Source organism: Sycon ciliatum, chromosome 5 (assembly GCF_964019385.1).
Source record: "Sycon ciliatum chromosome 5, ocSycCili1.1, whole genome shotgun sequence".
Lineage (NCBI taxonomy): Eukaryota > Metazoa > Porifera > Calcarea > Leucosolenida > Sycettidae > Sycon > Sycon ciliatum.
The window spans coordinates 27,878,663-27,903,446 of record NC_088647.1 but is presented as its reverse complement, the minus strand read 5'-3'; the positions used below and the strand labels follow the sequence as shown (position 1 = coordinate 27,903,446).

The 24,784-nt window shown below is 47.2% G+C and overlaps 1 protein-coding gene and 1 long non-coding RNA gene across 2 annotated transcripts in view; one reads left to right on the top strand and one right to left on the bottom strand.

Annotated features, from left to right (window-relative positions):
• The window catches only part of LOC135818234 (uncharacterized), a 37,274-nt gene extending 12,592 nt beyond the window's left edge, over positions 1–24,682 (bottom strand). Inside the window, exons 1-2 of the long non-coding RNA XR_010553641.1 lie at positions 24,295–24,682; positions 23,284–23,410 (exon numbers count right to left, since the gene is read on the bottom strand). This is a non-coding gene — a long non-coding RNA (uncharacterized LOC135818234). The remainder of the gene's footprint in view (positions 1–23,283; positions 23,411–24,294) is intronic.
• On the top strand, positions 2,279–22,414 carry LOC135818232 (macrophage-expressed gene 1 protein-like). Its single transcript, XM_065331589.1, has 15 exons — positions 2,279–2,667; positions 3,211–3,384; positions 3,907–4,073; positions 10,703–10,837; positions 13,136–13,375; positions 13,655–13,815; positions 14,699–14,858; positions 15,202–15,297; positions 16,475–16,616; positions 17,363–17,505; positions 17,856–18,102; positions 19,951–20,027; positions 20,510–20,782; positions 21,027–21,070; positions 21,650–22,414. The coding sequence occupies exons 1-15, from the start codon at positions 2,607–2,609 to the stop codon at positions 21,963–21,965; spliced, it is 2,436 nt and encodes an 811-aa protein (XP_065187661.1). The 5' UTR covers positions 2,279–2,606; the 3' UTR covers positions 21,966–22,414.
• Positions 24,683–24,784: the final 102 nt, after the last annotated feature.

Here is a 24,784-nt window from a genome sequence, read left to right as displayed (position 1 = left end):
GGTCATTCTATCTAAACCAAAAGGGTCTGTGGCTATTCCGCTGAGCACAGCCGATATGTTCATATCGCCTCACGACCCTGATAACTATACCCCAGATTAAGTAACGATATCAGTTTCATGAAGCTAACAAGTCCATGCCTGACACCCCTGATCCCCCTACTTCAGTCTCCGTACCCTTGATCACACTCGCTATGGGAATGCAGCTCATGTTAGTAAAGGCTTGTGAGCAGTATGCAGGCAGCCATGGTGGGAGGGCCCAAGACCATGGTCGAAAAACAGAGGGTACCATGTTCAAGTCCTGCTTGGAAGCTGACGGATTTTCATGGATGTACTTCAAGTAGTGAATTGGATGCTCGGTCTTTGACCGTGAATTGGCTGCTCGGTCTTTGACCGTGAATTGGCTGTTCGGTCTTTGACCACTTTGTGGTGGGTCTGATCTACTCACCTCACGTCGCTTTAGGAGCTGCATCTGCGCCTTGTTCCATAGAGGGTCGGGGCATTCCTACGGATGCGGAAAACTAGGTCTCCAACCGAGCCTCAAGCGAACCGTGAAATTTTTTTGTGATGAGCAATGTCATTCATAAGTTCGCGAGTTGGCCGGATCTCACTGGATATGGCGTACATTGTAAATGCAGATGCCAACTGTGGTGGAAATAACTTCAGGGGAGAATGAACCAGACTTTTAAAGCTGTACTTGACAAGCATCTGGTGCGCAAGGCGGTAGACATCTTGTTCATCTCGCCCTAAGTAACCTGGGTATCGTCATAAGTATAATTATAGAAGGAATTACATTCACATACAAGTACGTATGATGGTCAGTGGCGGAATGGAGCCGCAGGTCAGTAAAGAGTTCAGATGTCAGTCAAACGTGCAACCGATTGGAGTTTGCCCCTTCTCACAGGAGATTCCTGCCCAGAAACAGGCAGGGAACGGCGCCAGCGGGGTGCACGTGTGTCCATCAAAATTCCTGCAAGCGAGTCGTAGATCGTTCTATAGCCGGCAACTATTCCGTCTAGTTGGTGACGAAGTCCAGACGATGCGCCGGCGGTGGCATACCCGACAGGCATGAATTGAAGCCAATTACTTGTCACGATATGTCGCCACCGCTGGAACTAAGATCCAAAAGTAGAACAGTGCCGTCTGTTTCTCTAGTAGCAGTGTATTCAGCCGTGTGGCAAACGCCAGATGTAACGTTTACTGTTGTTCTGTCTTGTACCAGGGAAATACTATAGCGGAATCTCTGGTGTTAGCTCTAAGATTAGCTGTGTGTAGGCGTGAGAAACGCCATTGCGTCCGGTGTATGTATATCCGGTTTAAGCTTCATGTTATGTTGATTGTTGTGCACTTCGTCATCCGCAAATTCTCCTGCAACTCGGACACGGCCATGTGGGATAGTTTGAAGACTTGCTAGTAGTGATCACAGCTTCTGTAAAGAATTTCAATTAGATGAGCATCCCTTCTCGAATGGGTGATGGCGGTATTTGGTAACCAGATAAAATCTGCGTCTAGTGGAGATACGAGAATTTTAGACGTCAGAATGTCGAGTCAAAGAGAAATGGCGAGCACACATGCTCTTTCCCTGAGCACTGCAAATTCACAACTCAGTTCACTAGAATGTCCAGTGGTGTAGAATGTGCGGGGCTGCAGAGCCATAGTCCCGGTTGCCCTTCATTCACCTTGCTACGCCATGTCCTTTATTTTTATTATTACACCTAGGCTGTACAATCATCATGATGTATGTTGGAAGAAAGACATCAACGTTCAACGCAAGCGTCAAAGGAATGAAACGAAACACGACACACTTGTTATAGCCCCTGAGCTTGTCATGTTGTTTGCACTCGCTTGTAATCGATATGCCCGCGCACAACAGCTCGCGCGTCTGGGATATGTAGTACTGTCTGAGAGACGCACGGACTGCAAACAGCAACATGGCGATCTTTGACATCCAGCGTCGGCCAATGACAGGGCCCTGAGTGGTATGCCTCCAGGGTCTGGTCAGGGTCTGGTCGCAACATGGCATCCAGTATGAATTACTGGTGTGTGATATGTCATGCATTCAGACAGTGTCGCAGGTTTCCGTTAGAGGTTTTCTGTCCCTGCAGACCTGGACATTGCCTACTCGATAATGACCACCATGAGCATAGAACACAGACGTGACATAAACGCCAACTTACTTGGCGTTCATGTTACGTTTTGTTTGCTACAAGCTATGTTGCTAAATCCTGTGTGTGTGCTGTGTACTCGGAGTAGGTCAATATCCCCTGGGCAATGCAGTTTGATGTGCAGACTTGACCGTCACCGGCACCGCACGGCCGCTCAGGCCTAGAATAACACCACTAAAAGTCAGTAGCAAGGCTCAAGTGTGCTGCCTCTAGGAACCAAAGTAGGCAGGTGTGACTGACTAGGAGCTCAATCCAGTTGGAGCTGTCCAGGCTTGCACACAGCCGACGCATAGCATCGTGATAGCAAAGTTGCCTAAGCCTTCTGCACTCGAATGGGTAGCATCATTATTATGTAGTGAGAAGCTCAAATCGCAAGTTGGACTATTTTTTTGAGTGTCCTTACGTTTTGGGTACCACCTAGTTCGGCAATATTACCAAGATTCGATGCAGGTTGTTTGGGAGAGCCACATTTCGCTAAAGGGATTCCCCAAGATCGGTCGGAACAGTGAGTTATAGTGTGGTAGCGCAAGCTGAAAGTGCTTTTCTGTAAGCATGTCAGTGTGTGGGTGTGGGTGTGGGTGTATTTCTTGTGTGTGTGTGTGGGGGGGGGGGGGGAGGAAATGGTTAATATTCCAGGATTTTCATTTAGCCTAGTGAAGAAAATGAGTCAAGTTGTTTCTATGGAGGCCCAGATTGCTCACTCTTGCATTCCGGCTGGATTCACGTCTACACTATGCTTACACCCATTGAACACCACTATGTGGAACAACAAGTTTCTTGCCTGCTTGTTAATTTACACTGTATTCTTAGTGGTAGGTGCCCATGTTCCCTAGCTATGGTGACTTTTAGGACTCAACATAAGCCGTGCAGCCAATTCTGTTGCGTGGAAATGTACGCTGAGGTCTGCCAACGGGGTGCACGAAAAGACTTTCCTGGTTTTAGCTCATATCAGTCACTAGCATGATTCTCTGAGTTTTGCAAATTTTAGCTTTTGCCACTGGAGCTCATGAAGGGTTTTTGCCGGTACAAATGCAATTCTGTGCTTTAGAAATGGACTTGCTGCGCTTCTTCCCAGTAGCCACTGCCCTGCTGCTGACGTCACATGCCTTGTTTGTACATGCATCGACCGGTCTCCAGCAGCCCAGTGAGCAGGTATCTGCACAAGTCGAACGGCAAGCCGGACTCTCAGTGGAGCCGTGGTTCAGGTGCATCAACATAACAGGTAGGCAGGGCATTCCTCTACTGCATCCAGCTAACCCCCTCCCTCCACGATACATACATACACACACACACACACACACACACACACCTTTTGCACCTTTTGACGCCCATCGCCGGAGGCGATGAAAGCGATGCTACAGCAGAAGCCACAGCAGCATATGCAGGGATTGCACCATTCAACAGCTTGCAAGACTGAAGAATTGACCATGCACTGGCTGTTGGTACCCACCCAGGAGAAAGCAAGAAAAGTCAGGAGGAGTCTGAGAAAGAGAGGAAAGACGTGTGTGACCATAATCGTCGGGAATCAAACCCGCAACCTCTTGATTGGAAATCGCTGCACAAACCACTGCACCATATGGGACACACAGACGCACACAGACACACACACAGACACACACACCCTCCCCCCCCCCCCCCCCCTCTCCCCCCACACAGACACTTCCTGTCCCCTAGGTCAATATCGACTACTACTATAGACAAAGTTTTTCTTTGCCTTTGCCTTGATCTTGGTCATGTACTGCAGGTGCTCTTGTTCCACTGGAAACATCACCGGGCTGGGGCTGGGATGCGCTTAGCGAAAAGAAATTGGGATTCATCCCTGAGCGGAGCTGGGATCTGTGTCAGACTACACCAGATGGCAAGTACATTCTGCCGGACGCAATGCAGGCAATACCTATCAAGACCAGTAAAGTGAGTACTGACTCTTGTCGCTGCCATTGCAGTGTCCCACCTCCAGAAAAATTATGTACGAATAGTTTTATTTTACCAATTGGCCAACCGGACAATAGTTCGCAGCAACAACGAAAATAAAAGAAACTAGAGAGCTTGGAAGCTCAGGGCCCTACGCTATGCGTTTTGCCTTGATGACCTAGGCAAAAGACAGCATAGGGATGTTATCAATTTTCTTATCAATTTATCCTTTTTTTTTTCAAGACATAACCTGGGATTCGAACCCGCACTATCGCCCTGCATGCATCTCCCGATACACTTCGCATACATACTAATTCTTCCAAGTAACAAGTTGCTTCACGTTATGATCTTGCATTTGAAAGCCATATTTGAATATTGTGGCCAGATGTTTGTGGCCAGCCGTCTTTGATGGTACGGTACGGTACGGGACAGGTACAGTCGAGGGTAATACGACACCGTCTACCACCTTTAAGACCTAGGCAAAAAATCATAGATGTACATTTTTCAATTCTTCTATTTAAAAAAAAAAGCATAACCTGAGATTTGAACCCACACTATCACCCTACATGCATTCCCTGATACACTTCGCATTCATACTCATTCTTTTCTCACTCACACGTCAGTACTGCACACATACTCACACACACACTCTATCTCTCTCTCACATACACACACACACACACACTCACACACACTCATCACAGAATAACAACTGCGGGGGGACAGCCACAGCAAGGCTGGTTGCACTCTTGTGTCCAGAACACAGACAGAAAAACGTCCAGCGAAAACAACACCTCATAGAGTGACAGCATTGTGCGAGGTGAATCATACAGAAAAGCACAGCAATCGACAGAGCATCCGCACATTCCACACCTCGCACAACTTATAACCTGTATTGTAGCAGCAATATTGAGAAATCTATCAGAGAGAGAGAGTAACGCAGCGCTCTCACAATCATGATCTGTGTGTGAAAACCGTACAAAGCTCCTCATTGGGAGGGAGGGTGGGAAACCAGCTTGCAAAGCAAGAAAACAAAAGATGAGGGACTGCGGCGTACCAGTACGCCCAAAACTGTTGGACCTCGGTCCCAGACCTGTTCGTTCGAAAAGAACAACATTTCTTGTTTATTTCGTAAAACTCAGCCAACAAGAAATGAAAACTTCTTTTCTCACTCACACGTCAGTACTGCACACATACTCACACACACACTCTCTCTCTCTCTCACATACACACACACACACACACTCACACACACTCATCACAGAATAACAACTGCGGGGGGACAGCCACAGCAAGGACACTAAAGCATAGCAGTAGAGTCACACAGCTAGCACTTGAGACACCTGCAGCAGATTGGGCAGGGATTCCTGAATGTAAGCCTTCATAGCATCACTTCTCCATCCTCCCTGTCGCTGAATGAGCCTATCTGGTACTCCTGCTGCAGCAGCCGTGGATGCACCTCCCGATCTCAAACTGTGTAAACCATACTCATCTGGGTTTACGCCGATACGCTTCAGAGCTTCACGCACTAACTCTCTTGCTCTGCTGTAGGATAGCGAGTGCTTGATGGCGGTCCTGCCCTTTACACGAGCTATACGCCCGAACAGCTTGACATGACCTTGGTGCCCTCCTTTTTCAATCAGATGCTCCACTAGCGATACCGGGCACAGGTCACTCTCCCACCGGCTGATGAACACCCAGCTACCTTGCCTCAGTTGGTCGTTCTTGCGAACTTGCAGGAAGACCGCCATATGTGATGACTTGATGGCTACCTCATCCACGAAGATGTTGGCCAAATCATCCCACCTCATCATACCGGCATAACCCAGTACTATGAGGGTTAGGGTCTGCAGGTCTTGCAGTGATGAGCTTGACAGTTCCCGATGGAGGCGCTCCAGAAGTGGTTTTGATAATGGCAATTTTCTATCCTTCGGTCGAGCCAGAGAGCGCTTGGCTGCCTGCATCACATTCTTCACCACTCCGTTAGAGCATGGGTCCGAGTATCCCTGGATATCATGTTTCCATGACAAGGCGCACACGGCTGAGACCAATGGGCTGACAGTTTTGGCATCTTGCATGATGTAGACCAGATATAGGGCTACGTGAAATGGGTCTGCTGGCAGATGAGGCACCTTCTGACGCTCTGCCCATTTGCTCCATCTACAGAAAGCAGAGTCGTACTTCTTCACAGTTCTTGGTGCCCGACTCATATTCATAATGGATGGCAGACATTGTTCCAGCGCCTTCATGTCCTCTGAGAGGTTGTCCTTGGCTGGTTCTGAACAGAGAATAGAATGGTTTCTGTCAATGCTTCCTAGCTGGCTATGTCAGAGCAGTCGACTCGTCAGCTTCCTTCTTCCCCCAGGGGGATGTCGTCGCTATACCTGGCGATCTTCCACCACTCCTGCCATTCACTCGCACCCACAGCTTTCCACTGCCAGGCAGTTGCTTACGTGCTCAGAGCACAATCACCTCCCCACAGTGGGGACATCCTGCAGCAGGACCTCGCAGACACTGCATGCACGCATTCTCGCTCATCACCACATGCTCCACAAACAGACATCTTTCCGTCAGAGAAAAACTCCAGCGGCCGGCGAATTTCAGCATCCCTCTTCTAACAAACACAGTTTGTCACTGTACAAATGCGTAGTGCATACACGTCACAAGGACTCACACTGCCCCCAAAGAAATTGTATGGACAAGTACCCTCCAGGAAGGTATCATGAGACTTTGGCAGGCTGATTGCCTCCTTAACGAAATCTGCCCACTTTGGGCCGCAACGCAACTTTGGCCACCATGGCGCCGATTGCCATTCTGGAACAACCAAAGTACCGTGGCATTTTGACACGATCAACATATCTACCACACGCCCTATCAAGTACATTGGTGGTACCAGCCAAACTCTTTCTCCGCTCCAATTCACAGTGAATGCATCAATACCCGAGCACCCCGGGTTCCACCACCTTGAGCAGAATCTACTCATTTGCTTTGTTCTGCTGCTTGCAAAGCAATCAATGCTGTGAGGGCCCCACATCGAATCAAGCCAATCGAACAATTTGGGATTTAACTGCCAGTCATCCGTATCAGACAGCTTTGAAAGGTAATCGGCCAGCTCATTTTCTTCGCGAGGCACCCATTCTGCCAGCAACTGAATACCATGCACGGCGCACAGCTTGTGAATCTCCAGTGCTTCGCACTGCAAATGAGATTTTGAACTGCCTACTTGTATTATGTGCACGGCTGCCTGGTTATCGCTTCTGTGAATGCAAACGCCACCTTCAATCTCTTTCGACAGCGAACTCAGAACCAACAAAATAGCTCGCAGCTCACGCCATGTGGAGCTGGCACCAGCCTGCACAATTTCTTTGGTCCATTCCCCTTTAGCTAATTCAGTTCCTTTTGATGTAACTGAGAAACCTCCCCAGCCAGAGTCGCTCGCGTCGGACCACGAGAGCACTGTCACCCTGGGGTCTTTTTTCCAAAAAGGTTGACCGTGGCATTGACTAAACGAGCCAGACCAAAACTCCAGATCTTGAAGCGCCATTTGAGACCAGCTGAGTTTTGCATGCCACGACTCACGGTTCATAATCAGTGCATAAAATGACCTCGTCCTCAACCTGCACACGGGGCCCAATGCCAGCGACATAGATAGCAAATACCCCGTAAGCCTGGCCAATTGTCTGGCAGTTGGATATTCGACCTGTGACAGCTTTTCTACAAACGTCTTCAGCTTTTCCACCCGTCCCTTAGTGACCCGTATGATCCCTTCCCTCATGTCGACTTCCATGCCAAGCATTTCTACCGTCTGTGAGGGCTCCCAGTGGCACTTATTTTCGTTTGGAACAAATCCGGCCTGAACTAGATCTGATTTCAATCTTTTCGCTACTGCCTGTGCACCCTCAACTGTAGAGTGCCCACCCGACCCGTCATCCATGTAAAGCTGGCATCTGATGCCGTCCCTCCGCCAGTGTCTTAGTAAGACACGGGTTACCTTCGTGAAAATGTATGGGGCAGTGGATAAACCGAAGGGGAGAACACGGAAAACGAACCACCTGCGATCACCCCCCTTCCCCACCCAGGAGAAACCTAAGTACTTCCAATACGCCTTCGCAATTTCAATATGATGGTACCCACTCTTCAAATCGAACGTAACCAAATAATCTCCCTGAGAGTACACATTTGCCACGACCTTCATGTCCTCGAGCTTGAACTTAAAGTTTTGCAAATGCTTGTTTACATACCTCAAGTCCACAATGAGTCGTAGCTTCTTGCCGTTGTTCACAACGCCTAACGGACTGGTGACTACAACATCCTCCCTTTTTACTTCTTGAATGCAACCCTGGTTCAGCAGACTTTCCACCGAGTCACAAACAAACTCGGCATTCTCGCATGCACTGCGGTGGTTTGCAAATTCTCTTGCACGCGGGACCTCTATGAAGGGCAGTGCGTATCCATGCAGTACTATGGTTTGAATAAACCTAGATGCCCCCATCATGCGCCAAAATTGCATACATTTAGCTAGGCTACCTACTTGAACATCTTGAACACCAACTTCACGCACATCCCACCCACCATCAGCCTCCATCAAATAAGAATCAACATCTCTTTCTTCATCGGAATGAATTGGTGCAACAACAGCAGGCTTATTTTCTAGCAGCGGGGGCAGAGATGGTCTGGGTGCAGAATCTGACGAAGTGGTCAGCGCTGCCGCAGCGGTGGCACACAGGCCTGGGGGGTCTGGGGGGAACTGCTGGGGCAGGGGTTGCTGTGACGCCCGGCGTGAAGGGGATTGGGGAATTGCCCCAGCTCCTGGACGAGGTGGCTGGGGCACTGCCACGAAAGGGCTGCCTAACGTTAACAGTGGGGGCTCTTTGCTTCGTGCTTTGAATCGCAGCGATTAGCTTTTTTGACTTTTCGGAGGACGACAGGATGTCGACCAGCTCACCCCCCTCTTGAAACCTGCTGGCCGCCTCGTGGCCATGCACATCCGCCACCACCAACCATTCTTGTCTAGCAGACAGCAACGACTCACCTCTTCTGAGCCTCTTAGAGAGACTTCGGCCACCCTTCAGCTTCCGCAGGTCCCGCCTGGTCTTCTTGAGTTGGCGTTGCAGCTGCTCATTCAGGCCGTGCTGCACTTCATAAGACCTTGTCTTCCACTTTCGCGCTGACATCGAGGTGGAGGATCTTCGCGACTTCTTCGATTTTTTGAATTTTTTGGTTTTTCTTTTCCGGCGGGAGTCATCCGACGAGTCAGACGAATCTGATGACGAGGACGATGAAGAAGATGATGACGAAGAAGATGAAGACGACGACGACACAGAAACATTACGGCGTTTACGCTTGGACGAGGACGACTCATTTCCCCGTTCCAGCTGTCCCTCGAGGAGCCTGATTCTCAGGGCGCTCTCTTCCTTTTCCGCCTCAAACTTCTCCCTCATTGCATTGAGCTCCACGGTCAGCTGCGCTGCCGAGGGGGCCTTGGATTTTTTCCTTGGAGGTACCAGCTGCGCTGCCGAGGGGGCCTTGGATTTCCTTGGAGGCATAACGGAAAGGCAGGTAGATCTACGACTGACGAAATCAAGGGAGTCCAGAAAAAGGCAACCAGCTTGCAAAGCAAGAAAACAAAAGATGAGGGACTGCGGCGTACCAGTACGCCCAAAACTGTTGGACCTCGGTCCCAGACCTGTTCGTTCGAAAAGAACAACATTTCTTGTTTATTTCGTAAAACTCAGCCAACAAGAAATGAAAACTTCTTCCAAGTTGCTTCACGTTATTATCTTGAGTTTGAAAGCCCTATTTGAATATTGTGGCCAGCTGTTTGTGGCCAGCTGTTTGTGGCCAGCTGTCTTTGATGGTACGGTACGGGACAGATACGGGTTAGCGCCAGGCGTGACACACACAAACAAACAATCACGGAATTAAAGCTGTGTGGACCCTGGCTAGCGCCAGACGTTACTGAAGTAACGTCTTCTGCATAGCTACGGGAATAAACGCATCATGGAATCATGGAAAGACACCGATGTAGTATAAAGTATGGAGTGTCATCAAAGGGTGGCAAAATTATTCTTGAGCTTTAACACTCTGATGAACTTAAGGGCCTTGGCGGGAACTTCGCTGATTAGTCGTCTCCTACACGACGACACTAACCTCGTTTTAATCTGCCTGAGAGATATTCTTTTCCTTATTCTGTTAAGGCCACACGTTTTTATTTCTATGTTTCTCGTCACCCGCACGCATACAATTCAGGAGTCTGGAAGAAAAAAAGAAAAAAAGCTGTGCTGCACTGACTGTGCATGTGGGAACCAGCACACTCATGCACATGTACATAATGTGGCCTGACCTGCGCGACACATGATGCAAGGACGGCATTTTTGTGCGCAATCCAGCTGCACCTGCACAGAATGTGACAGAAACTCCTACCACATACTAGTTGCTAACTATGGATGCTATTTTGCATGGTGTATTGGTGGACTTTAGTGTGAAGAAAGGTCTAATAAACTTTTTTTATTTTTCGGTCATTTTTTATTTTTTTCCACCTCTTGCATATGTTTTTAGATTTTCAGGTGACGAGAAACATAGAAGTAAAAACGTGTGGCCTAATACACTGATGTGTCATGTGCATGCAGGTCAAGCAGTATTCCGATGTGTATGAGTCCTTCAGCGTTTTCGAGTCTACCACGGCAAGTTCATCGACGACGGCCAAATTTCCGATAATTGGTGGAACTTACTCCGATGGCTTCTATGAAAACAAGAAGAATCAGGCAAGTATAATTTCACTATTTCAGGACATTAGAGAGGTTGGGATGCACATTATTTTTGATGTGACGCAAAAGTTCAGCACGCGTTATTTGGCTCGTGCGTTGGAAAACAATGCGAGTGACCTGAAGCTCAAGTCGAAAGTTGGAGTTTTACGCCAAATTTGACGTGAGATTGCGTGTCATCGCAGAAACCAGAGAGCTTGGAAGCTCAGGGCCCTACGCTATGCTTTTATGCTTTTTTGCCTAGCTCATCGTACATGTTATAAGAACTGAGGCAAAAGTATTTGCAGAATTTATTGCGGATTGTTATTTCTCTAATAATCATCTTCTTTTGGTTTGCTCCTTCTTTTCTTTTTAGCTCCTTATACTGTAAATCAACAAATTTTGGCTTATTGAGAAATAGAAACCTCTCTATTAAAGAGGTTAAGATGCACGTTATTTCCGACGTGACGCGCAATTTCACGTCAAATTTGAAATCGATAGGTATTTTTGCTCTCACATGCATCCATTGCTCAATAATGCATCAATTTCCTATATGACAAACTTTGGCCTGTGATTTACTTTGGCCGGTTGGTACCAAGCGGCGAAATCAGCGAAATTAAATCGCCAGCGAAAATTAGTTGATTTTAATACAGTAATCGGATTTTCTGGCCTTTTTGTAGTAATAGGCCTTATGCACGTTGTACAGATGTACGAAGTTCTGAACTAGGGCCGTAGGTGTGTACATGCCCGGTTGGGTGTTCATTGTGTGCTATACATGCGCGTTTGACCCATTTAGCCTCATAATTCATGGCAAACAATCGCTTTTCCAGCTTCTTCACTTTGGGATTGAACTAACGACTAGCTAGATCTCTGCCAGAAAAAAGTTTTCATATGAAATGCCTTCAGGGCCCATTTCATAGTGAAAATAGCAGTAAACACAATAGGGTCCTGCACATTCAACACCCAACCGGGTCTACGGGATTCTACAAGATTATACGGGATTTCGTGCATCTGTACAATGTGCATAAGGCCTATACATGTACATTGACCTGTTGAGCCAATGACGACGCCGAATGCATGGTTGCCTGTGGAGCACATTACATAACTTAGCAGTCTCCTAAAATACGTATCCTGTCCGACGGCAAAAGAGTCTGCAGATTTAGTTTTTCTTCGCGTCGACGGGATGTCTGCGACGCGAAAGTTCAGCTCGCGTTATTTGGCTCGCACGTCGAAAAATCAACGCGAGTGACCTGCTGCTCACGTGGAAATTTGGACATTACATAACTTTACAGTCTCCTATAATACGTATCCTGTCCGACGGCAAAAGAGGCTGCAGATTTCGTTTTTCTGCGCGTCGACGGGATGTCTGTCCTGACGTTCACTGGGACCGGCGCTGACTCTGCCGATCACGGGCGTTCTGGACTCGACAGGATGTCTGTCCTGACGTTTCCTGGGACCGGCTTAGACTCTGCCGATCACGGGCGTTCTGGACTCAACGGGATGTCTGTCCTGACGTTGCCTGGGACCGGCGGACTCTGCCGATCACGGGCGTTCTGGAGTCGACGGGATCTCTCTTCCGACGTTTCCTGTGACCGGCGCTGAATCGCTCGTTCACGCTTATTTTGGAGACGACGCGATCTCTCTTCCAAAGTACATGTATGTTTATGCTGACGCTGTTTATGCTGACGCATCCTATCACCTATTCGGCGTCTATTCTAATTTAATTTCCTCCTCGTCTCCCTATTTCTTTCCAAATCTCCCTCTACATCAGGGAGTCGTATACATAATACGACGAATATTGGTACGGTACGGGACAGATACAGGAGCTGCCAAATATTGTGGACAGCTGTTATGTACAATCCTGTAGAGCCTTTGTAGTCACAGATACGGGACAGATACGGGACAGATACGGGATAGCGCCAGGCGTGACACAAACAAACAAACAAACAAACACACAAACAAACAAATACCAAATTAAAGCTGTGTGGACCCTGGCTAGCGCCAGACGTTACTGAAGTAACGTCTTCTGCATAGCTACGGGAATAAAGTGCATCTTAACCTCTCTAATATCTTGAGTCAAGAAGCAACTTTGTAAGCGACGTGCTGGCATATAGCTAAATGCATGTACATGCAGAACCCGGGCCTCACTCATGGGTATCCATATTCACTAACGAGTAACTAGGGCACACTGATGGGTACTCAGAGTGTGTGTGTGTGTGTGTGTGTGTGTGTGTGTGTGTGTGCATGCGCGTGCGTGAACAGATAACACAATTTAAAATGATTTGGTCTTTGGCACCTGGAACATCTGCACTCCTGCAGGTCGCCCATAAGTCAGTGACCACACGCTCCGAGGTGCGTCATGAATTCTACAAAATAAAGGTCAAGCCAGATGCCAAACTCAATCCGCAGCTCACAAACCGTCTACTTATCATAGGTGACATGATCCACAGCAACAGAAGCAAGGCGGCCAGACACGAGATCGAGCTGATCATTAGAGACTTCGGAACGCACATGCTCCGAGAGATCACATCCGGTGGCATTTTCCAGCAGGAAGTTCAGGTGGGTGCTGTCCCTATTATGTGTGGCTTTCAGAGCACTTTGAGCTGCTCGGAGTAGAGTGGAATGTTGCCAATGCTGCCAGCTGTGTATCACGGTCGTCTAACTATTTTTTTGTCATTGAATAGGCGACGACGAGACAATAACTTTATCATAGCGATGAATAGTATCAGTGAAGTGGACAATACGGAACGAAAAAAAGAGAATATGGTGACCTTATCAAAATTCATTACTCGATTTCTGATTTTTGTCATTCTTCTGATCTTGGGATCCTTGCTGTAGGTTACTCTAGATTATGCGAAAAATTCGGAAGCCACTCCTGCCAATATCCGAGCTGCAGCTTCCTCCACATTCTTCAGCAAGGTCGGAGTGCAGTTCAACTATTTCGTCAACGCAAGGGCGAAATCACAGTTTCTCAATAACGTCACCCAGTCCTCAACCAGGTGAGATTTGCCGTTTTTATTTATTATTTTTTTACTATGTGCCCATCCCTACTGTACAGAGAAATGGGGGACATTTTTTCTTCTTCTACAAAATCCACATATCTAAAGACACTGGGGTGAACAATAGAGTGTGGTGGTGGGGCCCATGAAACTCAGCCAACCAGAGGTCTCGGCTTCATAGCTCCATAGACGCACCAAAGGGAAATCGGGTAGGGAGGATAAGGGTGAAACAGAAAACAGAAGAAAGAAAATGAAAAGATTGTATTGCTCAGTGAGCAAAAGAAGGAGTTGAGTATTGACATGGACACTGTTAGACTTTGTAACTCAAGAGGAGGCTGACTGTGAGGAGGGCTTAGGTCCAAGCAGGGTAGGACACTGCACCCTCTTACTCGCGTAATGAAAGAGACAAAGACAAAATACAAAGACAACAAAGGACCGTTGCTGGTCCTACATTTTACCGATCAGCTATGGTGGGTTGCTAAGCGGAAAGCCGGTTTGCAGCGGGCAAGAGCAGACTAGCACGCAATGGGGCTACATTACACACTAGCCCAAGGTAGCGGAATCCAGGAGTCGTAAAATAATGACTCCTACTAGTACAAGGTAGCGAAATCCAGGAAGTCGTAAAATAACGACTTCCTGGTTGAATCCAACAACTACGACCAGGTCTTTGACGATCAAGAAAAGCATATTTTCCCACGAAACTGATCGAAATGTTCAATGTTTTTACACACACCAGGAGACAATGGCTGTGCGGGGATATGACGTTTTTGTGATAGCGCTTTTAAAATTGTTTTCATTGCTGTAGCTGTTCTGACTGCGTGATGAAATTATTTGCTGATCGCCTGCGGTTTGTGCTGTTCGTGCTGTTTGTGCCATTGCATAGGACATTCGGTGGCAAGCCATATGTGCCACAGATGAACGTATCGGAATGGGAAGAGGATTTGTCGAGCTCTCTAGCAGCCATCAAGAGCCGACCAGAACCGATCGAGTATATTATCACGCCGCACACCGTACCAGAGCTACCGGCGCCCACTGTGAGACAGGTTAGTTTGGCAGTGGAAAAGATTTCTTGAAATTGTCTTCCGGAATGAAATATCTACATACCCAAATTATGCGTAGCAAGGAGCAACTGGAAAAATATACAGAAATTTAAAAGTAGGATGCTCTAGCTTTTAATGATGCGGGTAGACTTTTATAAACACACAAATTTGCAGGGCAAGTATGGCAATCTACCTCTTTCTCTATTTTTTTTATCTTGCTCTCTCTCTCTCTCTCTCTCTCAACCTCTCTCTTTCTTTCTTTCTCGCTATTCTCTGTGCATTACAAACTTTTTTTGCAATTTGCATGCTGAGTTGATGTTCTTTCGTTTTCTTGGCCATTCGTCAGATATCTAATGAATTGGCCGAAGCTTCAGCGAAGTATATCGATATAAACACACACCAAGGATGCACAGACGTCAATGCAGCAAACTTTGACTTCAACGTAAGTCGTCGGAAACTAGTGTTTATGTGGTGCAGTATTCCATATAGCCCAAGCTTGTCTTGATTGGTGATGCCAACGCGAACAAGCATAATAATAGAACAGGCGGGGAGGTGACACAAGTTTAAGGATGGCAATAAACATAATCAGCTGAAGGTTTTATTGAGATCCGTGACATCTCCAAAAAACCGTCGCAACATGATGCTTCAGCTGATTCTGTTTATTGCCAACCTTTTAAAAGCTTAATAATGGTAATAATAATAATAATCTCTCTGTTGTTCACCTAACATCATATTTAACGTCCATGTGACGTATGGCCCCACCTTTGGCTGCTGGATGCTAGCCTGGTGGGTGCCAATCTCCGGGCTCCGGCAGAGTGCTTATGGATACTAACGGCCCATATTGGGGAATGGTGAACTCAGTACAGAGTACCGTGGGTGAAACATACTTTTTCTTTGGAAACATTTCGAGTCACTTGACACAGGATAAAGTGAAACCTAGACAATAGGTGTAACCTAGGCGATAACCTAGGCGATAACCTAGGCGATAGAGTACTGATCGTTATGTTTGTTTCGCGACACGGTACACCAAAGTTTCACTCTCGCCAGGACTCCTCAAACTTGCAGGTGCCCGCACTGAGGAGGAAGATAACCAGTGGAACAACTTGGCCTGGTCGCATCTCGTAGGGAGGGGAGCTGAAAGAAATCTCCGTGTTGATTTGCTAGCTCATAGTTCGAGTAGAAACCTGTGGTTGCCGGACACTGAACAATGCCAAATCCAGTATTGAACGAACAGATTTCCACGCACCAAAGTGCAGTGGATCGAACGGACAAGCGGAATCCTGTCATATGAGGACAGTTTCTGCTGTACCAAGGTGGTCCCGAGTTAGGTTAGGTTTTACTTTACATAAATCGGTACTATAGGGATGATAGCAGTAATGACCTCAGGCACGGCTGGGTAGTGCGAACAAAGCCGATTCTGGATGGTTCACGCAATCAGTGGGTACATTTTGTTAGTGTGACATGCACCGGGCATGGAATTGCCTGTGCCGTCGATTCCCCTCGATTCCGAGACAAGCACCATTACGGGTACATGGGTGCCTAACTTCTGAGGGAAATTGCTTTACCCGTGCCTTATCAAGCGTCACTATGACATTCCCTTTGCGCCTTTCTTGCTGCAGGCAAACTTTGCAGATGAGACCCTGTGTCGTCCCATTCCCCACAATTACACGTTCGGTGGCATTTACCAGACGTGCACGGTGAAGAACGGGCAGGGCAAAACGGATTTCTGCAAGCCTTTCCTGCAGAAGAACCCAAGCACTGGTAGGTGACCTATTGACGCGGTGAGCAGTCCAAGAACGAGTAATAGGACTGCTTACACTCTGTGATGGCACTGTAAACGCAATGAGAACAGGTAGCACCGTCAGGCGTTCGGTGGATTTGTCTTCTCTTTTAGCATGCAACGCATTTCACTGGTTGTACGCATCAAACGTCGTAGCGTCCAGCTGCGAGAAATACAGCGAGCTTTGCGCCGAGGCAGAGTGTACTTTGATGAACAATCAAAACCAGTGCTTAAACTAACATAATGCGACAGCCGATAACACTATACATGCAAACTGTCAGCGGTTACAGTCAAGCTAAAGAGTGGAATGCCACTGGATGCACATTGAGATTATATTATGTTCTAGTACACTAGTAATCGCTAGTCACAGTGCATTTTGAATGTGAGGCCGCCCGTGCCTGGCGAAGTGGTCGGTAGGACCAGGCTGATTGTTTGTAGCGGTTGTCGGTAGTTACAGGTTTTACTGTACCATGGCAATGCACTTTCATGATGTTTCCATGGCGACAAATTCTGTGCGAACTCTTAACAGCAGCCCAGTCCACTTGCTGTGCGATTCTGCCGATCTGCCTACGTCTCTCTCTGTCTCTCTCTCTCTCTTTCTCCCTCTCCGCCTCTCTCTCTCACTCTCCCTCTGTGTGTGTGTGTGTGTGTGTGTGTGTGTGCGTGTGTGTGCGTGTGTGTGTGTCTCTCTCTCTCTCTCCTAATCTTACTCTGATCCTGTAACCAGGTGATTTCAGCTGCCCACAAACATATGAGCCGGTGCTTCTGCACGAAGGATTCAAAACAACAAATTGGGACGAAAGGAGTTGCGGCGATTTCAAAAGAATATGCTTTTGGGCAAAATTTGTCCCTTACACTTGCTATAAGTGGGTGAGAACTGTGTGTTATATTGTGTTATGTGTATGTTCTATAAAAACTAGAAAATATCGATTTCAATTTTATGGGTGGCGGTAGTATGGCTTTGAACTAATCCAAGGCCCCAAACCCATCATCAAACAGTTGTAAAATTACGATTGAGCGGGCTTTGAACTCTGAAAGGCCCTTAGCGGGGACGTCGCTGATTGGTTGTCTCCTGGACAATGATACGGACGTTTTTCTAACTATGATTAGCCATGCTGGAACTGGTGTGCTTGTAGTCCTCGGCTAGATCCACTGCTGCCAGGGATGTAGGCCGAGAAAGAAACAATGTGTTTTTTCTGATTCTTTGTGTCCGCATCCAGGATTGTCAAACAATATTTTACGCCTCTTCAGCTGTGTACAAGACGTACTGGTGTGTAAACGTCAACAAAGTAGCGGCCCGGTCCGGCTACCTCTTTGGAGGCCTCTACACGGAGCAAACGCCTAACCCAGTAACCGAACAGTGGAATTGTCCCAAGTATTTTTATGCATTGACATTTGGCAACGGATGGAAGATTTGCATCAGCAACAACTACGACAAGGCGCCCGAAAATGCGCGTCCGCTCGGAGGTATGCTTAAAAAATATAAATTATCATTCTTCTATATCGCCCTCCACTACTTCTAGTGATCCTTGACTGGTCCTATATATCTCATATACTAGTAGCTGTTTGTATCGACTGTTTATATTGACCACATAGGCAATGCAATTTTTCGACTTTGGATGGATTTCGAATTTTCCTCTCCACTTCAAAAAGAAAATTTGAAGAAAGAAGACAAAGGAGGAGAACAAGCAGGATTGGAACCCGCAACAGTATGGATCTGAAGCAACCCCCAGGCCCGTCGCACTGACTTTGGAGGTGGGGTGGCCATGGAAGGGGGGCCCTCCCCCGGGAAAAAGTTAATAATTGAAGCCAATTGCAAGCATTTCCGGGCATTTGGTGCCATTTCAGTGAAACTAAAATTTAAGACTTTCGGATTCTGCAACAAACCAAGAAGACGCTACGATTGAGGACCAGGGTTCCTCACTCCCCTGGGAAAAACAAAAATTTAAGCCAATTGCAAGCATTTTCAGGCATTTGGTGCCATTTCAGTGTACATTGTACATGTACATGTAACTGCAATGACAATGACTTTTTGATTCCGCAATAAACCAAGATCGGGGAGAAGGATTTGCCACGTTTGCGCTGAGCTGCGATAGCGCTTTGTTGCAGTGTGCTAAAAAACAAAACAAAACAAAAACGGCCGAAAAAGTGCCTCAGCCGCCCCAGCCGCCCAAGGCTGTGACGGCCTTGACCCCTCATACCACCCCATCACTGTGCTGGAGATGCTGAACCCTGTTCAACAGTTTGACAGTCTTGTACCCAAAATAGGCAACATCCTATGTACACTATAGTACAAATGCTATGTATACTAATAAGGCTAAAATAGCTCCTCTAGAGATAAAATGTTGGGGTTACGGCATAGCAATCGCGATAAAGAGGATATTGACCTCCACTTCGGTCTCTATGGGAAATATAGACCTTGTCTTGGTCAATATCCTACACATTATCATACTGGTATTACTTCAGATACTCAGGCAGTAATAAGTGTGAAATAGAAAACACGCGGGAACGAGTGAATGCCTCTGCACTAGAGTAACCTGTTAGTTTTGTGCCCTGTGCCTTTAGTGTTAGTGCACTTGCTGAGTGCTTATTATATTGTTACAGTCGTGGATAGTTGCTTCATAACTCTTTCCCCCTTTTGTTCTTGCTGCCCGTTTTGGATCCATCAGTTGCCTGATGATCGTAGGAATACGTGAAACTCAGAGTTGTAACAGAGCTTCCAATCTCTCTCTTGTGTAACTCTTTCCCATGTATTTTCTTTATTAATATTGCCGTATCAGGATCCGACTCAAACTGGTAGATCAAGATGTGTGTGATTAAGATAAGACAAACGGCCTGAGCGAATGCTAGGCAGCCTGAGTATTTTCATTCTCCTGATGTGGACACGAATAGGCAGAAATGATTATAGTTATGAATGCCAATAACCGTACTACGGTCTGCCCCCTGCATATTCATGCACAGTGTAAGTCTGCCTCGGCAGAGATGGGGTTGTGCACAAGTACAATCATAATTATATATGTAGAAGAAAACTCATGAATAAATGGGGACTGAAAGCTCTGCAAGGTAGACTAGATATTTGGCACGGCTGGTGAGGAAGTGAGTGCATACTTGAAACATGAAGTTACAGCTTCTTAGCCTTTCGCCTCCGTTGTTTGTGTATACTAGTACTGCTCTGTGCATTTTTGCATCGAGCTGCATCGATCGCCACTGTTTGAGCTAAGAACTACCCACTGCATGATGACATTTTCATCCAGCAAGTGCAGTCCTTAAGGGCTGTGCTGTTTGTGCATCTTTTGCTCACGGCATGCTTCACAGGCTTCTACAGCTGCTCAATGGGAAATCCCCTTCCCTTGCTTCTAGGTGCGCCCACTGCCCCCTCGCTTCTGTCCGAGGTACGTGTCAGATATTTTAGGCGGAATCCAGCCAAGGATGAGTGCGTTTGCTGCAGAATGTACGAGTGTACATCCTTATAGACTTATCGGCAATGCTGTACATTGCATTTACGTACGACCCAGTTCTGTCTGCAGATTGAGTCTTTCTAAGATCATGCACACGGAAAAAAGCCAAGGGCAAAGGTAATGGTGCTCACATCTAGAGATGGCTCCTGCCCAGATCATAATGTAACTGGTTCCTTTAGTTCCGATAGTCCTGTATTTTATGCATATGTAATTGTCCAACTACACTGTCTTTGAGTATATTCTGTTGGACAAGGCACTGTAACCTAGTCTGATTTGGTAGCAATTTCCCACCAACTGTTATCTTTTCCGGCTTGCAGCCAGGCTACAGTGGGGGTTATGTGGTTGAGTTTGGGAGCTCACTGCCGCCTGTTCTAGCTTTAAGAAAACAGAGATGTTTGATGTCGGTTCAACACCAGGTTGGCTTCGATGCCATAACTGGACCTGACAGTTGGCCAAAGCGCTGCCCAGTTGGGTACTCTGCCCGATTGGTCGGCATCGATGATGGCTGCTGGATCGAGTACTGCACGAAGGACAAACCAAGCTTCATACCGACCCGGCCTCGACTGATCAGACCTCCGTATGGCAGGCCCTATCCACCGCCGGGCAATCAAACGATTGACGTGACGGAGATAAACGGACCAGGAGGACCGTTGTGGAGCAAGAATCTTATGACGGGCGTTTGGAGCAAGGTAGGTCACTACTAGCTACTGATAATCCATTTGTCGCAGTTCTCTGTGCAATGCGTTTATGAGGAAATAACGCAATTTCAATAGATAGCAGCGTGGTTTAAATCCTCTCATTTTGCGCCCTACAATCATCGCTTCACATTACGTGTATAATCATGCACGTCGACACATTATGAAATGATCTCAGCAAAAATAGCCTGTGCTATTCCCAAGGCTTGCAATTCTGTGTCTTTCTTGGTGGGAACAGGTACATCGTAACCAAGCGACAGACAACGGCCAATTGCAGGACAGGTAGGCGTAGTAATATAAGCATTCTAAACTCATTTCAGGATTTTTTTGACAAGCTGCAAAAAAATGGGAAAAAGTACCAAGTTGTGCCCGCGTGCACGATACGCCGGGCTATTGGCGGGACAGTGCGGTGGTTAACGTGATCAGAAGCGATTCAACAGGCTTTTCAGGACTGTGACAGGGATAAACCAGTTGCTTCTAAAAAAAGGAAGATTATATTTTTTTATTTCACCTTCCCGTGGCCAGGGAAGATAGGCCAATATGGAGGGAGGGGTTATTTTTTTCCTCTGAAAAAAGAAGATTAGGCTGTACTCCTGCGCTCGTGGCGCTGATGGTCCTAACGCACAGGACAACCGCGATACATAATGTTCTGCAGAGTACTTACAGCACCTTTCATAAGCCCAGCGAATCACCAGGCATTCAAAGTGTGTGACATAGGCGTAGGTTGAACCCGAGGAAGCTGGAACTTTCATAATTGAAGAGCTTCATACATCGTTGGGCCAATTTAAAAATGATTTTTCGTTTGTTGTCTATACCAATGCCCTGAAATTTGAAGGCGTTCTTTGCATGTGCTGTGTGCAGTTTTCTTGACAGCACGTCTGACTCCAGCAGCACCCTGCTTTACACTCTCGTGCCAGCAGGCGTAGTTTTCTCTGTCCTCGGCGTCGCTCTACTGGCCGCACGCCGCAAGATCGGACGGCTTGAAACGGAGAAGGCCTTGTCTAAACGCCCACGCTCACATAATCCCGACGTCCTCTTCTCCGCCTCGCCTGGTCCAGAAAATGATGTCACCAGGGATCCGGGCCTGAAAAAGCTGGCGGAATCGTTCCCAGCCACCTCCACACCGCCGCCTCAAGTCAAGCAAATGCAGCCTGAAGCCACTAACATCTACGAGTAGATCCTCTTCAAGCACATTTTTTGTGGATGTATTATGCATTCTAAATTCGTACGAAAATGTCTATTTTCTCAATATCTCCATTCGAGCAAACCTAATAAATCCGTTGTGCATTGCTGCAGACCATACCAGTGGTATTCTATTCATATTGGAGATTGTATCTTCTTTAAACGCAAGGTAGTCACAGTACATGTATACACCGTTGTCACTGACAACAGGGCTGTGTTAGTATTCGCCCTGCAAAACTGTCCCCAGGCAATGTGTTTCAATCTTAACATAGATGTAGCATCCATCGATCTATTCTCCTGCCTTGCCAGCATAATTCTATACATGACTTTGCACTCTGCCACCCCTGCGCATTAGCGATATTGTTTTCTTTCGCTATATTGGTGATATTGTTTTCTTTTGCTTTCAATCTCATGATTGGTATAGCTATGATTGATCTTCTCTCATGCATGGCGAGCAGGTCACATGACGTGTGCATTCACGACGTTTTGAACGGCCTTACCTTTGAGACAACGTGACATTTCTTGTCGGTTGCGCAGACATCCACCAACCAGATGGACCAACTTTAAACACACTTGAGAGGAATCAAAGCGTTTCTGCTGTAACTCTGAGTTTCACGGTTTTAACCAATCATGAGACAGCAACTTGACTACAATTTTCAGAGGATATGATTGATATAGGCTGCAAGCTTGGATCATAGCGCAAATTTATGATCCAGGTTGATAATGTGATTATGAAAATGATTGCGTGAGTTGGTTGATGGGGTGCAAAAATAGGCGTAAAAAATACGCTTTAGGCATAAGCTCATGCAACCACATGTTCTTCTGAGGGAGGCAAGACCGACATCATAAAACAAAACCTGAAGAAAACCAACATCACTGTCCCTGTAGCCTTTGTCTTAGCTGAGAACAGGCAAGAATGAAACTCTTTCACGCACATATGCGTAGAGCTCAATTCTGAGTAAAAGGCGAGCTGTTCTAATTATCATGGTGCTCAAACGAAGGTTTTAAATAATGAGCTGAGCTCAGATTGTGTTCAACTGTGAGATTTGGTGGTAACGAAGTGCGAAGACATCCCACCACACCTCTATGCTATTGTCCACTTCCCCAGCTATCGAATCAGGCCAACCGACCACCTATGATATCCTACATGATTATTTCCTATTTAATACCATTATTTTATCATCCATTCCAATGATCTAACACCCCCCCCCCCCCCCCCCCCCCCCCCCGGTCCTCCCTCTACGGACATCAGAACTCTGAAATCCGAACATAGCAGGGAATACAAGCAGGCCATAATAGGAAAGAGGCCTTACATTTCCTCCGACACTGGGAACGTATTCCTTGATGGCTTGGAGAAGCGAAACTTCACACTTGTATCCATCGCATCAAACTGGTAACTTCGCTGTCGTCACGGTGCATCCTGCAGTGATCCTGTGCATCCTGCAGTGATAAAGAGATGGCGAAGGGGATCGAGATAAAGATCAATAGAGGGAGAGAGATAGATAGAGAGAGATAGATAGATAGAGAGCGAGAGAGAGAGAGAGAGAGAGAGAGAGAGAGAGAGAGATAGAGAGAGAGAGAGAGAGAGAGAGAGAGAGAGAGAGGAATAGAGAAAGGAAACATTGATGCCATAAAAATCAGTTGTGGTCTGAGTGATCATCTGCAAAGCCACAGTCTGGACAGACCTGGTGTTAATGCACATGGACAGCGCATCAGCAGAGTCCTAAATACTATTTACAACTCCCTGTTGTACATGTACATGCAGTATCCGCACTTGAACGGACCCGGCTGGGCTGTGACCCGGCTGGGCTGTGACCCGGCTGGGCTGTCACCCGGCTGGGCTGTGACCCGGCTGGGCTGTGACCCGGCTGGGCTGTGACCCGGCTGGGCTGTGACCCGGCTGGGCTGTGACCCGGCTGGGCTGTGATCCGGCTGGGCTGTGAACCGGCTGGGCTGTGACCCGGCTGGGCTGTGACCCGGCTGGGCTGTGACCCGGCTGGGCTGTGACCCGGCTGGGCTGTGACCCGGCTGGGCTGTGACCCGGCTGCAAGGGTTGTGCCAGGTGCACGTGTACCCGGCTGCAAGGGTTGTGCCAGGTGCACGTGTACCCGGTTGCTTTGAAGTCATCGAGCAGACGCTAGACATGTATGCTCCTTTTAGATGGAGGATTTCTACACTCTTTTGATGTAGGCGATCTCAGTGATACGTCCAATAATTTGGTGGGATGATTATGTCAGCTATTTGCAGTACTGAAACCTTTCGTGACAAGATGAGACGTTATACATGATAAATTTTGTAATTGAAGTTCATCAAACCACACTCACCGTGTTGAAGCTGGACGCACAAGTAATTAGTTTCCAGGGTGTTGGCAGGCCAGTATTGTTTCCAGAATTCGAATGTTTTTTGACGAGAACTCTTAGTCAGGATGCAGCGCTGAATCAGCACACGTAACCGTTTCAATGTTCCCTATTCTTCGTGACTAACTAGGCACGTAGGTAGAATACATAGAGGTTAGAAGACATCTCGGGATAGCTAGCATTTTCGATTTTGTTGCATCTCTTCACTCAGCGAGGCTCAGAGTGACTGGCCCAATCGACCGCCATGAAGTCTAGTGACAAACAAAGAGTTTCTCAACCGGCTTGAAGCATCTAAGTCCCAGTGCTCGAACTGAGGCCTCGAGGGCAAGCGGGGGAAAGCGCTAACCCGAAAATGTTTGCACAATTTTTTTCCTTATGACTTATGGAGTTTTTCACACGTAGATCTACGTACGAACCGATCGTCATCGATCGGAAGGAGATCGTTTTGTCACGTTTG

What these genes read in the sequence shown, in the direction of transcription:
- LOC135818232 (XM_065331589.1), top strand. Translation starts at nt 2,607, where the DNA reads ATGCAGGTTGTTTGGGAGAGCCACATTTCGCTAAAGGGATTCCCCAAG. An exon ending in TACCTATCAAGACCAGTAAA is followed by an intron (nt 4,074 to 10,702) that starts GTGAGTACTGAC and finishes ATGTGCATGCAG; the next exon opens with GTCAAGCAGTATTCCGATGT. An exon ending in TGACGGGCGTTTGGAGCAAG is followed by an intron (nt 20,783 to 21,026) that starts GTAGGTCACTAC and finishes TGGTGGGAACAG; the next exon opens with GTACATCGTAACCAAGCGAC.